At 39.3% G+C, this 14,461-nt stretch overlaps 1 protein-coding gene across 1 annotated transcript in view; it reads right to left on the bottom strand.

The window, feature by feature from the left end:
• LOC102179366 (rho guanine nucleotide exchange factor 9) overlaps positions 1–14,461 on the bottom strand; it is a 117,097-nt gene that overhangs the window by 61,609 nt on the left and 41,027 nt on the right. The window contains exon 3 of the mRNA XM_018043957.1: positions 1,928–2,160. Coding sequence (XP_017899446.1) covers positions 1,928–2,160 — 233 coding nt within the window. The remainder of the gene's footprint in view (positions 1–1,927; positions 2,161–14,461) is intronic.

Genomic DNA, 14,461 nt, shown 5'->3' with positions numbered 1-14,461 from the left:
GTCATTTTCTTTCTTTGGGACTCAGTCTCTTCAGCCACAGATAGAGGAAGTCTGACTAGAAAAACTTCCTTTAAGGCCCTTCCCATTTTAGGGCCATAAATGTTTTTTCATTTTTATTTTTAATTTAGTGGGGGTTTTTCAGTATCCTATTAGCTCTCACAAGTCTTCTTCTTTGAAAAGTTGGGACTCAGTTTTGGTAATGGGCTATATTAAATCTTTTAAGTGAGATTTATTCACCTCCAAGTTTCATGTCTGAGTACTCCCATCCCCCAGCCAGTAAACAGAATCAAGGAGAAGAGAACACAGAGTCTTCTTTTGCAAAATCTTTCTATACCTACTTCCCTCACAGCCAATGGATCAAGGAAGGCAGAGCTATCACTGGTGGTGTTACTTACACAAAGGGAGAGCCCACTGTTGTCACATTTGGTTTCAAATCTGAATCTGTCCAGGGCTTTAGAAACACTGGAGCATGTGACCCATGATTTGCTAAAGAAACAATATCAACTTAAAAATGAACCTAGAGATTGACCTAGAAGCTTGACATAAAGCCAGCTGACCCCCACATATGGCCTTATGCAACTAAGTCTGGAAGTCAGCTCCAAGGAAACTAGGCAACAAAGTTAAATGAAAGTAAGATATGAGCCTGATGAGGATGAGACAAAAACTAAAGGAAATTGGGCAAAGGCCTTCTTTATTCTTGGAGTGCTTAATCAGGAGGAGAGTTGAGAGCTGGGCCAACAAACCTAAGGTCAGATATTTACTATCAATCAAAAGCATGCTATAAATAGCCTGGGGGTTCTAGGTCATGAAGTAAATGATATGCAAAACTAGGAGATGGCTTACTGTAGGCCACTCCTATTGCTGGAGATAGCTCCCAGTACAGTGATTTAGTCCCTCAGTCATGTCTGACTCTGTGACCACCAAGCTTCTCTGATCATGGGATTTCCTAGGCAAGAATACTAGAGTGGGTTGCCATTTTCTTCTCCAGGAAATCTTCCTGACCCAGGGATGGAACCTGCATCTCCTGCTTAGCAGGCAGATCCTCTATCATTGATCCACCTGGAAAGCCCAACTTCCAGTACATACCTTACTAATAGGGGATCAGAAGTACTATTTCCATTCAGAGAGATAAATAAAGCTCTTCCATCCTTTGGGGGTTTTCTTGAAAATACTGAAAAAATTTTTTTAAAACTTCAGGGGAATTCTCAAGTCTATTTCCCCCTAGTTATGCTCTGGATCTAAGGGGAGGGTACAGTTAGGATGAGGCATAAGAGGGAGGGAAAGACTAAAGAAGTCCAGGAATGTAGCCTTTCAGAAGAATTCTAAGGTCAGTACAAGCTGAGTAGTCTGTTACCAGGATATTTGACTCTATCAAGCAGAGAATAAAAAGTTGGTTCCCTTGGCTAATTTCACAAGGTGAGGGAGTGATAAAGAATCTATCTGCCAATGTAGGAGACACAGGGGATGCAGTTTCGCTCCCTGGGTTGGGAACATCCCCTGGAGAAGAAAATGACAACCCACTCCAGTATTCCTACCTGGAAAATCCCATGGACAGAGGTGCCTGGTGGGCTACAGTCCATGGGATTGCAAAGAGTTGGACATGACTGAACAGCCAAACACCTTCACCTGGCTGAATTCAGGACTAAGGACCAGGCTATAAGCTTCCTGAAGACAGTGTCTTAAGTGGTACAATTATGATGCACACTGATTTTGTGTATATATTTATTTACAAATTTATAAACAACTCTTATAAACACTACCTCACTTTACACACACACGAGTCTTGAGAAGTAAGCAAGAATATATCATCATCCCATTGTACATATAAGCTAACAGCTCAGAAAAGGCAAAAGAACATATACTGTCAATAAGGTCTAACATGTAGAGGAGGTTCTCTCCTTCACTACTGCCTCCCTCAATCCCTTACCTATGGTCCTGGGCGGTATACTTGAGGAGCTCAGCCAACTGTAAGGGATACTTGCAGATCTTCTGTACTGGCGTCAAAAGGAAACCATCAATAGCAATATCGATCATTTGCTGCAAGAGGCGACAGGCCTCAAAAAAGTGTTGGTAGCGGCTGTCCTTCATCAGTTTGGAGAGCTCCATACAGGCGTCCAGGTGATTGTTACAGTACTCAGAGTATATCCAGAATCCATCTTGCTGTGAGCAGAGGAAAGACAGAGAGAAAAGGAAATGCTACTGAGGACTCCAAGAGAAATTCCAGAGATATGGAATGACAAACCATCTTCTTATGTAGAAATATAAAAATGAAAACATCAGTCTTTTCTAAACTGATTCATAATAACAAATTATTTGGGAATTAGACAAACTGATTGCAAAAATTCATATATAAAAATAAATAAGTAGGAATAGCATGGAAATTCTATAAAAGAAGGTTAATGAGAGGAGACTGACCCTGCAAATAGTAAAACATAATATCATAATAAAATTCGGGCATTGGATCATAGAGGTAGGTCAGAGGTCTATTTCATGTAGTGGCAGACTAAATAGTTTTAGATGAAACTTAATCACTGAGAAAAGCTAGAAAATCTGGAAAAACATAATAAATTTCTGTTTGAATGAATCACATCATCCAGAGTTTCTAATTGTCTCCAAAGAATATTCTGTAGGAAATACACCATGGAATTTTCAGGAGTAAAGAGGAGTGATGGATGCGAGTTAAACACAAATGGCTGAGGAAAACAGTGTGTGTGTGTGTGTGTGTGTGTGTGTGTGTGTGTGTGTGTGTGTGCGCACGCACATGTAAAGAAGGGAGGAGGAGAAGGTAAGGGGAGTATATTCAAATGATATACCAAAATCTGGGTAAATGGCATTTTTCATTTCATTGCACTTCACTTTATTGCACTTCACTGATATGTTTTTCACAAATTGAAGGTTTGGGAGAAAGACTTGGTTGAGCAAGTCTTTCGGCATCATTTTTCCAATAGCATTTGTTCACTTTATGCCTCTGTGCCACATTTTGGTATTTCTTACAATGTTTCAAACTTCTCCACTGTTATTATATTTGTTATGGTGACCTATGATCAGTGATCTTTGATGTTAATATTGTAATTTTTGGTGAATGCTACAAACCTATATAACAACATGAATGCAATACATAAGTGTTGTGTGTTCTGCCTACTCCATTGTTCCCCTATCTCTCTCTTCTCTGGCCTCACTATTCCCCAAGACACAACAATACTGAAGTCAAGTCAATTTATAATTCTGCAATGATCTCTAGAGTTCAAGTGAGAGGAAGCATTATATATCTTTAACTTTAAATCAAAAGCTAGAAATAATTAAACTTAGGAAGGAAGGCATATCAAAAGCTGAGACAGGCTAAAAGCTATAACTCTTGCACCAAATAGTTATTAGCCAAGTTGTGAATGCAAGGAAAACATTCTTGAAGGAAACTAAAAGTGCTACTCCAGTGAACACACAAATGATAGAAAGTGAAAACAACCTTATTGCTGATATGGAGAAAGGTTAAATGGTCTGGATAGATCAAACTAGCCTAACTCAGAGCAAGATTCTAACTCCCTTCAATTCTGCAAAGGCTGAAAGAGATGTGAAAGCTGCAGAGAAAAGAGTGAAGCTGCGATAACAAGATGGTGGTGGAGTAGGTGGACATGGAGTACATCTCTCTCCACAGATACATCAGGAATACACCTTCAGACAAAGAAGTGCATGCAGAACACCAGCTGAGAGTGGACGGGAGTACCTGACCAGTGGAAAAGAATATATAGAATCACGCAAAACTTGGTAAAATGAAGAAACTAGGGGGAAAAACAGGAGTATTAGTAGGACTGGATCTACCCTCAGCAGGTGGGGGAACTGAAGCAGGGGTCTGATCCTCACAATGGGGCAACTGTCTGAGTCACAGGAGAAACATTTAAGGCTGAGAGTAAAACAGCTGATCTGTGGCAGCCTAAATGGAATGACAATCAGACAGTCCTTGACACAGCCATATATACCCTGGACAGGGATGCAGGTCCCCTGGAAGGTGTAGCAGCTGGGAGTTGGAGTTTAGGGATTCTGGAGTAATCCCATTGCAAGGGCTGCTGTTGACTGCAGAAAGACACATCGAGGGGATGTGAGGGAGGAGATCATGGGGGGAAATGTCTATGGAGGGAAGTTGGAAAGCCAGGCAGCCATGGAAACAAGGTGATACTCCTGAGTCACACATAGGGGGTGGAGCCTTGACCATAGCCTGTCTCTCCCCACATGCCGGCATCTGCAGCTGAACAATAGAGAGGGTAGCCCATCAAATGACTCATACACTGAAATACAGAGTAGGACCCCACCCAGGGTGCCCTTTTAAGTGCCTAATGCGCCAATCTACAGAGTAGACTCCAGTCAGGGGGGCCTCTCTATGTGCCTGACGTGACAAACAACAGAGAAGGACCCCAAGCAAGGGATCCCTCTAAGTGCCTGAACAGGTGGAGCTATGGAGAAAGACTGACCAAAGAGGCCTTCTGATCACCAGCTACAAGAGGCTTGAAAAAAGACTGATAGGGCCATAACTCCTGCCATGGAGGCAGTTTGTGTACCTGAACACTTGGCGCTGCCAGGGTCCCTGCAAGCCAAGCAGCTGCACCACCTTAATGCTCAACTCTCACTGGGGCAGAGTTGCTACAGATAAAAAAAAAAAAAAAATTCTTGTGTTTACACACACAAGTTTGCTTTGGTCCTGTCTGACTCTTTGTGACCCCGTAGACTGTGGCATGCCAGGCTTCTCTGTCAGAGATGGGGTTCTCCAGGCAAGAATACTGGAACTTATTTGTCAATACTGGTTGCCATACCCATTTAGAACACTATATTACCTGCTGCCCTAGCTGCCAATCCCCGTGAGTACCTGGTACTGCCAGAACCCCTGCAACCCAAGCAGATGCACCACTTCCACACCTGGCCCTCACAGGGGCAAACCCAAGCCCTCCAGGGCAACCTCAGGAGCTAAATCCAAGTGGATGACACATGTGTAGAGGTAGAAATAAAGCCACAATTGAAACTCAATGGCAGTGTGGCTAAGGAAGAAGACCCAAAACCTTCCCAATAGATGTACAAGCTGCAGATTAAATCCACATGATAAAATAAGCAGACTCTGTGTCTATGGAATATATAAAAGACCATTGAGAGCTCCCACAAAAGAAACTGCTCTAGCTCTGATAGCTGTGGACATTAGAGTAAAGAACACACAAGAGTAGGACCAGATTAGAATCTGAGCAGCTCCCACAGCAGGTCCAGAGATCAGTACAGTGTTGGATGGCAACCTAGGGAGGTAAGGTGAACTGTGATTCCCAGAGAGGGAAAGGACTCTGACAGCAGACTCAAGAAAATCATTTATTACTCTTATTTTTTGACTTGTTCTATAGATTCTTTTGGATTTTTTTTTATTTTTTTCTCCCCTCTGTTATAGTTGTCAATTTTATTGGCACTAAGAAACCCAATTAAGCTTTGGAGTTTTGTTTTTGTTTTTTCTTTTTCCTCAGTCATATTTTTTATTATTGTCATAAAACTCTGCCTCTACGTTGGGTGTTTGCAGTTCTGTGGAGTTTTCCTTTTTTTTTTTTTCTTTTTCTCTTTTTTAATTTTAATTTTTTAAACCCATTATTATTTTTCTACATTTATTCCTTTGTTTGCTTTTCCTACTGTTCTTTTCCCCTTGCAGTTTATTGTATAGAAATCTTCTTCATCTACCTTTATTTAACTTTGCATATCTCATTTCTTTCTCTCCTTTCCTCTCAACATATTTGTTAGTTTTACTTTCATTGCTTTATTTCCCAATTGGTACCTTGCTTTAGTTTCGTTTTCCAGTTTGTGCTTTAATTAGTTTTGTTCTGGTAGATACAATTTTTGGTTTCCTTTGTTCACCAGGTCAATATATTGCAGTTAATTTTTGTTGGATTGTTTTGATTTTTCTTATGTGTCTATCTGTATATGTGTATATTTAGTCACACTTTCTATTGTTGTTATAAACCTCTGCCTCTATATTGGGCTTTTGTAGTTATGTGGAGTTTTCTTCTTTTTTCCCCTTTTTTCTTTCTTCTTCCATTTTTTTCTCATTTCTCTTTTTTATAACTGTAATTTTTTAAACCTATTACATCATTTCTAAATTTATTCTTTTTTTGCTTTCCCTACTGTTCTTTTCCCCTTGCAGATAATCTGTAATGTATATAAATCTTCTTCATCTAACTCTATTTAACTTTGCATATCTATTCTTTCTTTGTTAAAAAAAATTAATTTATTTATTTTAATGGAGGCTAATTACATTACAATGTTGTAGTGGTTTTTGCCACACATTGACATGAATCAGCCATGGGTGTAAATGTGTTCCCCATCCTGAACTCCCTCCACCTCCCTCCCCATCCCATCCCTCAGGGTCATGATAGTGCATCAGCCCTGAGCACCCTGTCTTGGGCATCAAATCTGGACTAGCAATCTGTTTCACATATGATAATATACCTGTATCAACACTATTCTCTCAAATCACCCCATCCTTGTCTTCTCCCACAGAAGCCAAAAGACTGTTCTATACTTCTGTATCTCTTTTGCTGTCTCGCATATAGGGTCATCATTACCATCTTTCTAAATTCCATATATATGTGTTAATATATTACATTGGTGTTTTTCTTTCTGACTTCTTCACTCTGTAAAATAGGCTCCAGTTTCATCCACCTCATTAGAACTGATTCAAATGAATTCGTTTTAATGGCTGAGGAATAATTAACTATGCATAAGTACCACAGCTTTCTCATCCATTCATCTGCCCATGGACATCTAGGTTGCTTCCATGTCCTGGATATTGTAAACAGTGTAGTGATGAACACTGGGGTACACGTGTCTCTTTCAATTCTGGTTTCCTTGGTGTGTATGCCCAGCAGTGGGATTGTTGGGTCATATGGCAGTTCTATTTTCTAGGTTTTTACAGAATCTCCACAGGGTTCTCCATAATGGCTGTACTAATTTGCATTTCCACCCTATCTCTTCTTCTTTGGTTTGGTGGGCATTTATCATGTTCCTTTACCTGCTGAATATATCTCTGCCTTTTCATCTTGTTTAGACTCCTGTGTTTGGGGTGGCCTTTGTGTATGCTGAAAGTTTGTGGTTCCTCTTTATTGTCAAGGTTCCTCCCTGTGCGTGGTTGGACAAGTGGCTTGTCAAGGTTTCCTAGTTAGGGAAGCTTGAGTCGGTGTTCTGGTGTGTGGAGCTGGATCTCTTCTCTCTGGAGTGCAATGAAGTGTCCAGTAGTGAATTTTGAGGTCTATGTGTTTGGTGTGACTTTGGGCAGCTTGTATATTAATCCTCAGGGCTATTTTCCTGTGTTGCTGGAAAATTAGTGTGGTATATCTTGTTCTGGAATTTGTTGGTGCCTGGGTGGACCTTGGTTTCAGAGCAAGTATGGAGGCTTTTGGATGAGCTCTATTCGCTTAATGTTCCCTGGAACCAGGAGTTTTCTGGTGTTCTCAGGTTTTGGATTTAAGCCTCCTGCCTCTGGTTTTCAGTCTTATTCTTACAGTAGCCTCAAGACTTCTCCATCTATATTGCACCAATGATAAAACATCTAGGTTAATGGAGAAAAGATTATCCACACTGAGGGACACCCAGAGAGGTTCACAGAGTTACATAGAGAACAGAAGAGGGAGGAAGGTGATAAAGGTGACCAGGAGGAGAAGAGGGGAAGTCAAAATAAGAGAGACAGATCTAGCCAGTAATCAGTTCCCTAACTGTTCTCCACAGCCTCGAATACTGAAAAAGATTCACAGAATTGGGTAGAGAAGAGAAGGGGAAGGGAGGAGATAGAGGTGACCTGGGGGAGAAAAAGGAGAGTCAAAAGGGGGAGGGGACAATCAAGCCAGTAATCACACTCCTAAGTAAAAATGGGTACTGAAGATTGGATTCTTAAAGGTACAAAACTGATAACAAATACAAAAGCTAAAGATTAAAAATCTAGAGTAGACATTAGACTCTCAAAAATACAATATTAAAAAAAATCTCAAAAATTATTAAAAATATATATGAAATTTGCTTTAAAAATAAGGTCTTTTTTGCAAGATAATAGATTATCACATGAAAATTAAAGGAGTAATAAAGGACTTAATATGAAAAAATTATAAAATGATAATAGTAAAATATATCTAGGAATTTTTCTGGAGCTGTTGTAGGCAGTGTGGGATCAGTTCAGTTTCAGATAGTTCCTTGCTCCAGCTTATACTTCTTCTCAAGGGCCCTTATACTTCTTCTCAATAGGCCCTTTCCAATGTAGGCGTGCTAACTACAGGGTTTTAATTTGTTGCAATTGTTACTTCCAAAGCGGTTCCCTCTGTTTATTTTGGCTTCTTCTGTTTGCAAGTCTCTTCAGTGTCTAATTTCTGCCCTGACACAAGGGGGCAAACAGGGTCACTTATATAGGCTTACTTGTTCAGTTGTGCTGTAGGGAGGGAGGAATAATGCAAACAAATATCACTGGAGTGTATGCGGAGTGCTCGCAGTATCTGGGCCACAGTGGGTTTGAGCCTACTCACAGCGTGTGTGCTTTCCTGGTCTACACTGCTCAGGCTCCAGGTTGCTCTGCAGGGGAACTGTCAAAAGCGGGCCCTGGGTTGCATGCACTTCCGAGGTCTAAGCCACTCAGGTTCAGGTTCTGTGGTACTCCACAAAGGTACAGACTCGGTTGGGCCTGTGTTTTGTGCCCTTCCCAGGTCAGAGCAGCTCATGCGACCAGTTGTTTGGTGAGTGCACTCTCCCCAGGAGTGTGGTGCAGCTTATCGCCTCCCCAGTCCCAGCCCCTCAGTTTCCTGGGTGTGCAGTGGGAGCACCATCTCAGGTGTGCTGTGTGTCTCTTCTGGGGAGCTGATCTCTGACTGCAACCCTCCTGGCAAATGGCAACCATCCAGGATCCCAGGAAGACTTTGTTAGAAACTGGTAGCCTGCTTGCAGATTGGTAGAGGATGCCATCTCTGGGGCCGAGATTGCCCCTTTCCAGCTCTGGCTGTCACTGGCCTGCCTCTCTGCTTCTGCAAGGGGATGGGCCGGTCTACAGGCAGCTAGCTCTCCTCTGGTATTCGCTCAGTCCTTTATTCTGTGAGCAGGCCAGGCAGTGCCTTAGGTTAAAGCTTTTCATGGGAAAGTTCTCTCTCTCTCTCTTTTTTTCCTCTCTCTCTCTCCGGCTATCTCACAGTTTGGGTTGCTATCTCACCTTAGCTCCCTCAGATTATCCTCAGGGCATTCAGGCCTGGTCCTTACCCTAAGCAATGCAGCCCGCACCTCCCTGTTCAGTCCCCGCTTGCTGGTGGTGAATGCGCTGGTGTGGGCTACTTCTCCGCTGGAAGTTGCAGTTAGCTGCATAATCTGTGGATTTTATTTATTTATTTTTTCCTCCCGGTTATGTTGCCCACTGAGATTCCAAAACTCCCCACAGACCCACTAGTGAGAGGGTTTCCTGGTGTTTGGAAACTTCTACTCTTTCACGACTCCCTCCTCAGGATGGGTCTCCATCCCTAACTCTTTTGTCTCTCTTTTTGTCTTTTATATTTTGTCCTGCCTCCTTTTGAAGAGAATGGGGTGCATTTCTGGATGCCTGGTGTCCTCTGCCAGCGTTCAGAAGTTATTTTGTGGAATTTGTTCAGCGTTCAAATGATCTTTCGATGAATTTGTGGGGGATAAATTTGTCTCCCCATCCTACTCCTCCACCATCTTAGGACTGCCCCCCTCTTTCTTTCTTTCCTTTCCTCTCAACATATTTGTTAGTTTTATTTTCATTGCTTTATTCCCCACCTGGCACCTTGCATTAGTTTTGTTTACCAGTTTGTGCTTAATTTAGTTTTGTTCTTAACTGGTAAATATAATTTTTTATTTCCTTTGTTCTCTGGATCAATCTACTGTACCTTATTTTTGTTGGACTATTTTCATTTTGCTCATGGGTGTATATGTATATGTATATATTCCATTATTTTAATTACTATGTACCTGATTTTGTAACTGCCATTTGTCTGGGGTTCACCTTTGGTTTCTTGCTTTTGGATATTTGTTTTATTCTCCTTTAATGGCATAACAAACCACTTATGGAATCTTCATTCCTGACCAGAGATCAAACCCCGAGACTTTGGAGTGGGAGCACTGACTCCAAGACCCTAGAGTACCAGAGAACTAACCCTGCTGCTGCTGCTGCTAAGTTGCTTCAATCGTGTTCAACTCTATGTGATGCCACAGACGGAAACCCACCAGTCTCCCCTGTCCCTGGGATTTTCCAGGCAAGAACACTAACCTTAGGAATATCAAATAGTGAGAACTCCCACAAAGGAAACCACTTGACTATATCACCTGGCATCACCCAACTACCAATAGCACCTGTGCAGGACGCCTGGTCTAAACAACAAACAAAACAAAAATACAAACCAAATCATCAGCATACAGGAGTACCACCTCACTCAGCCTTGCCCACAAGAAGAAAAACAAAGAATCAAACAAAAACTGAGCACAAATCTCACCCTATACAAAGTTCACACAAAGCACTGGACCAACCTTAGGAGAGCAGAAACCAAAAGGAAGAAAGAATTCAACCTTCTTCAAGGAAAGAATTCAACTTTCTTTGAAGCCTGGGAAAAGGAGACCCCAAACACAATAACTTAAAAAAAAAAAGGCAGAGAAATACTGCATAAATGAAATAACAAATTAGAAACACAGAAGTCCAAATAAATGAAGAGGAAATAGGAAAAATACCTGAAAAAGAATTCAAAATAATGACACTAAAGATGATCAAAAACCTTGAAAACAAAATGGAGAAAATGCAAGAATCAATTAACAAAGACCTAGAGGAATTAAAGAATAAACATACAGAGACAAACAACACAATCAGTGAAATTAGAAATACTCTAGAAGGAACCAATAGAAAAATACCTGATTCAGAATAATGAATCAGTGCGTTGGAAGATACAATGGTGAAAATAACTTCTGAAGAGCAGAACAAAGTAAAAAGAATGAAAAGAGCTGAGGACAGTCTCAGAAAGCTATGGAACCATATCAAGTGAACCAACATTTGAATTACAGGGGTCCCAGAAGAAGAAGAAGAGAAACAGAAAGGGTATGAGAAAACTTCTGAAGAGATTATAGTTGAAAATTTCTCCAACATGGAAAAGGAAAGAGCCAATCAAGTCTAACAGGCACAAAGAGTCCCATACAGGATAAACCCAAGGAGAAACATGCTAGGACACATACTAATCAAACTAACAAAGATGAAACACAAAGAAAGAATATTAAAAGCAGCAAGGGAGAAACAACAAGTAACATACAAGGGAAACCCCATATGCTGAACAGCTGATCTTTCAGTAGAAACTCTGCAGGCCAGAAGGGAATGGCAGGATATATTTAAAGGACTGAAAGGGAAAAATCTACAACCGAGATTACTGTACTCAACAAGGATCTCATTCAAAATTGATGGAGAAATCAAAAGCTTTTCAGACAAGTAAAAGTTAAGAGAATTCAGTACCAGCAAACAGCTTTACAACAAATGTTAAAGGGACTTATATAGTGAAGAAATACAACAGAAGAAAAAAGATCTACAAAATCAATCACAAATAATTAGAAAATGGCAATAGGGATAAATATATCTATAATTACTTTAAATGTAAATGGATTAAATGCTCCAATCAAAAGACAAAAACTGGCTGAATGGATACAAAACCAAGACCCATATATATGCTGTCTACAAGAAATCCACCTCAGACCTCAAGACACATATAGACTGAAAGTAAGAGGATGGGAAAATATATTCCATGCAAATGGGAAGCAAAAGAAAGATGGAGTAGCAATCCTCATATCAGACAAAACAGACCTTAAAATAAAGGAGATTACAAGAGATAAGGAAGGCTACTACACAATGACCAAGGGATCAATCCAAGAGGAAGACATAACAATTGTAAATATCTCTGCACCCAACATAGGAGCACCTCAATACATAAGACAAACACTAACAAACATAAAAGGAGAAATTGATACTCACACCAATGGACAGATCATCAAAAAAGAAAATTAATAGGGAAACACAAAATCCTAAATGATACATTAGATGAGATGGATCTCACTGGTATCTTCAGGACATTCCATCCAAATGAAGAATATACCTTCTTCTCAAGTGCACATGGAACATTCTCCAGGATAGACCATATCTTGGTTCACAAATCAAACCTCAGTAAATTTAAGAAAATTGAAATCGTATATAGCATCTTCTCTGACCACAATGCTGAGACTAGATATCAATTACAAGAAAAAAAAATTGTAAGAAAAACAAACACGTGGAGATTAAACAACATGTTTCTAAGTTACCAACAGGTTACTGAAGAAATCAAAAGGGAAATAAAAAAATTTCAGAAACATATGACAATGAAAACACAACTCAAACCCTATGAGATGCAACAGAAGCAGTTCTAAGAGAGAAGTTTATAGCAGTACAATGCTACCTCAAAAGGCAAGAAAAATATTGAATAGACAACCTAACTTTACACCTAAAGCAACTGGGAAAAGAAGAAAAAAAAAAAACAATCCCCAAATTAGTAGAAGGAAATAAATCATAAAGATCCTAGCAGAAATAAAGGAAAAAGAACTGAAAGAAACAATAGTAAAGATTAATAAAACTAAAAGCTGGGTCTTTGTGAAGATAGAATTGACAAACCCATAGCCAGATTCATCAAGAAAAAAAGAGAGAAGAATCAAATCAACAAAATTAGAAATGAAAAAGTGGAGGTTACAACAGACAATGCAGAAATACAAAGGATTATAAGGGACTATTATGGACAACTATTTGGCAATAAAATAGACAACCTAGAAGAAATGGACAGATTTTTAGAAAATTTCAATCTTCCAAGACTGAATCGGGAAGAAATAGAATTATGAACAACCCAATTACAAGCACTGAAATTGAAGCTGTGATCAAAAATCTCTCAAAAGAACAAAAGCCCAGGACAAGATGGCTTCACCAGAAAATAATATCAAACATTTTGAGAAGAGATAATGCCTATCATTCTAAAACTCTTTCAAAAATTGCAGAAGGAGGAACACTTCCAAAATCATTCTATGAGACCAGCATCACCCTGATACCAAAACCAGACAAAGACACTAAAAAAGAAAACTAAAGACCGATATCACTGATGAACATAGATGTAAAAATCTTCAACAAAATATTAGCAAACAGAATTTAGCAACACATCAAAAAGCTTATACACCATGATCAAGTTGGCTTTATTCCAGGGATGCAAGGATTCTTCAATATATGGAAATCAATAAATGTGATAGATCATATTAACAAACTGAAAGATAAAAACCATATGGCAATCTCAATCAATGCCAAAAAAGCCTTTGATAAAATTCAGCACCTATTTATGATCAAACTCTTCAAAAAATGGGCATAGAAGGAACCTACCTCAACATAGTGAAGGCCATATATGATAAGCCTACAGCAAACATTATTCTCAACAGTGAAAAACTGAAAGCATCCCCCCTAAGATCAGGAACAAGACAAGGTTGTCCACTTTTGCCACTATTATTCAACATAGTTATGTAAGTCCTTGCTACAGCATTCAGAGAAGAAAAAGAAATAAAAGGAAGCTATATTGGAAAAGAAGAACCAAAGCTCTCACTGTTTGCAGATGACATGATTTTGTATATAAAAAACCCAAAAGATCATATCAGAAAATTACTAGAGCTAATCAGTGAATTTAGCAAAGTTGCAGGACACAAAATCAATACACAAAAATCACTTGCATTTCTATATACTAACAATGAAAAATCAGAAAGAAAAACTAAGGAATCAATCCCATTCATCACTGCAACAAAAAGAATTAAATACAAATAAACTTATCTAAGGAGACAAAAGTACTGTACATAGATAATTATAGGATACTAATGAAAGAAATCAAAGATGACATAAACAGATGAGAGATATTCCATATTCCTAGGTAAGAAAAATCAATATTGTGAAAATGAGTATACTTCCAAATGCAATCTACAGATTTAATGCTATCCCTATCAAATTACCAATGGCATTTTTCACATAACTAGAACAAAAAATTTCACAATTCATAGGGAAACACAAAAGACTCCAAATAGCCAAAACAGTCTTGAGAAAGAAGAATCGAGCTAGAGGAATCAAGCTTCCTGACTTCAGGTTATACTACAAAGCTACAGTTATCAAGACAGTATGGTACTGTCACAAAAACAGAAAGATAGAACATTGGAACAAGATAGAAAGCCCAGAAGTAAACTCATGATGCAAGAATATACAATGGGGCAAAGACAGCCTCTTCAATAAATGGTGCTGGGAAAACTGGACAGCTATATGTAAAAGAATGAAATGAGAATATTTCCTAACACCATACACAAAGATAAACTCAAAATGGATTAAAGACATAAATGTAAGACCAGAAACTATAAAAGTCTTAGAGGAAAACATAGGCAGAACAGTGAATGA

This window comes from Capra hircus (genome assembly GCF_001704415.2).
Source record: "Capra hircus breed San Clemente chromosome X unlocalized genomic scaffold, ASM170441v1, whole genome shotgun sequence".
Classification (NCBI taxonomy): domain Eukaryota; kingdom Metazoa; phylum Chordata; class Mammalia; order Artiodactyla; family Bovidae; genus Capra; species Capra hircus.
The sequence above is the reverse complement of the archived record's forward strand: the minus strand, read 5'-3'. Positions and strand labels throughout refer to the sequence as shown.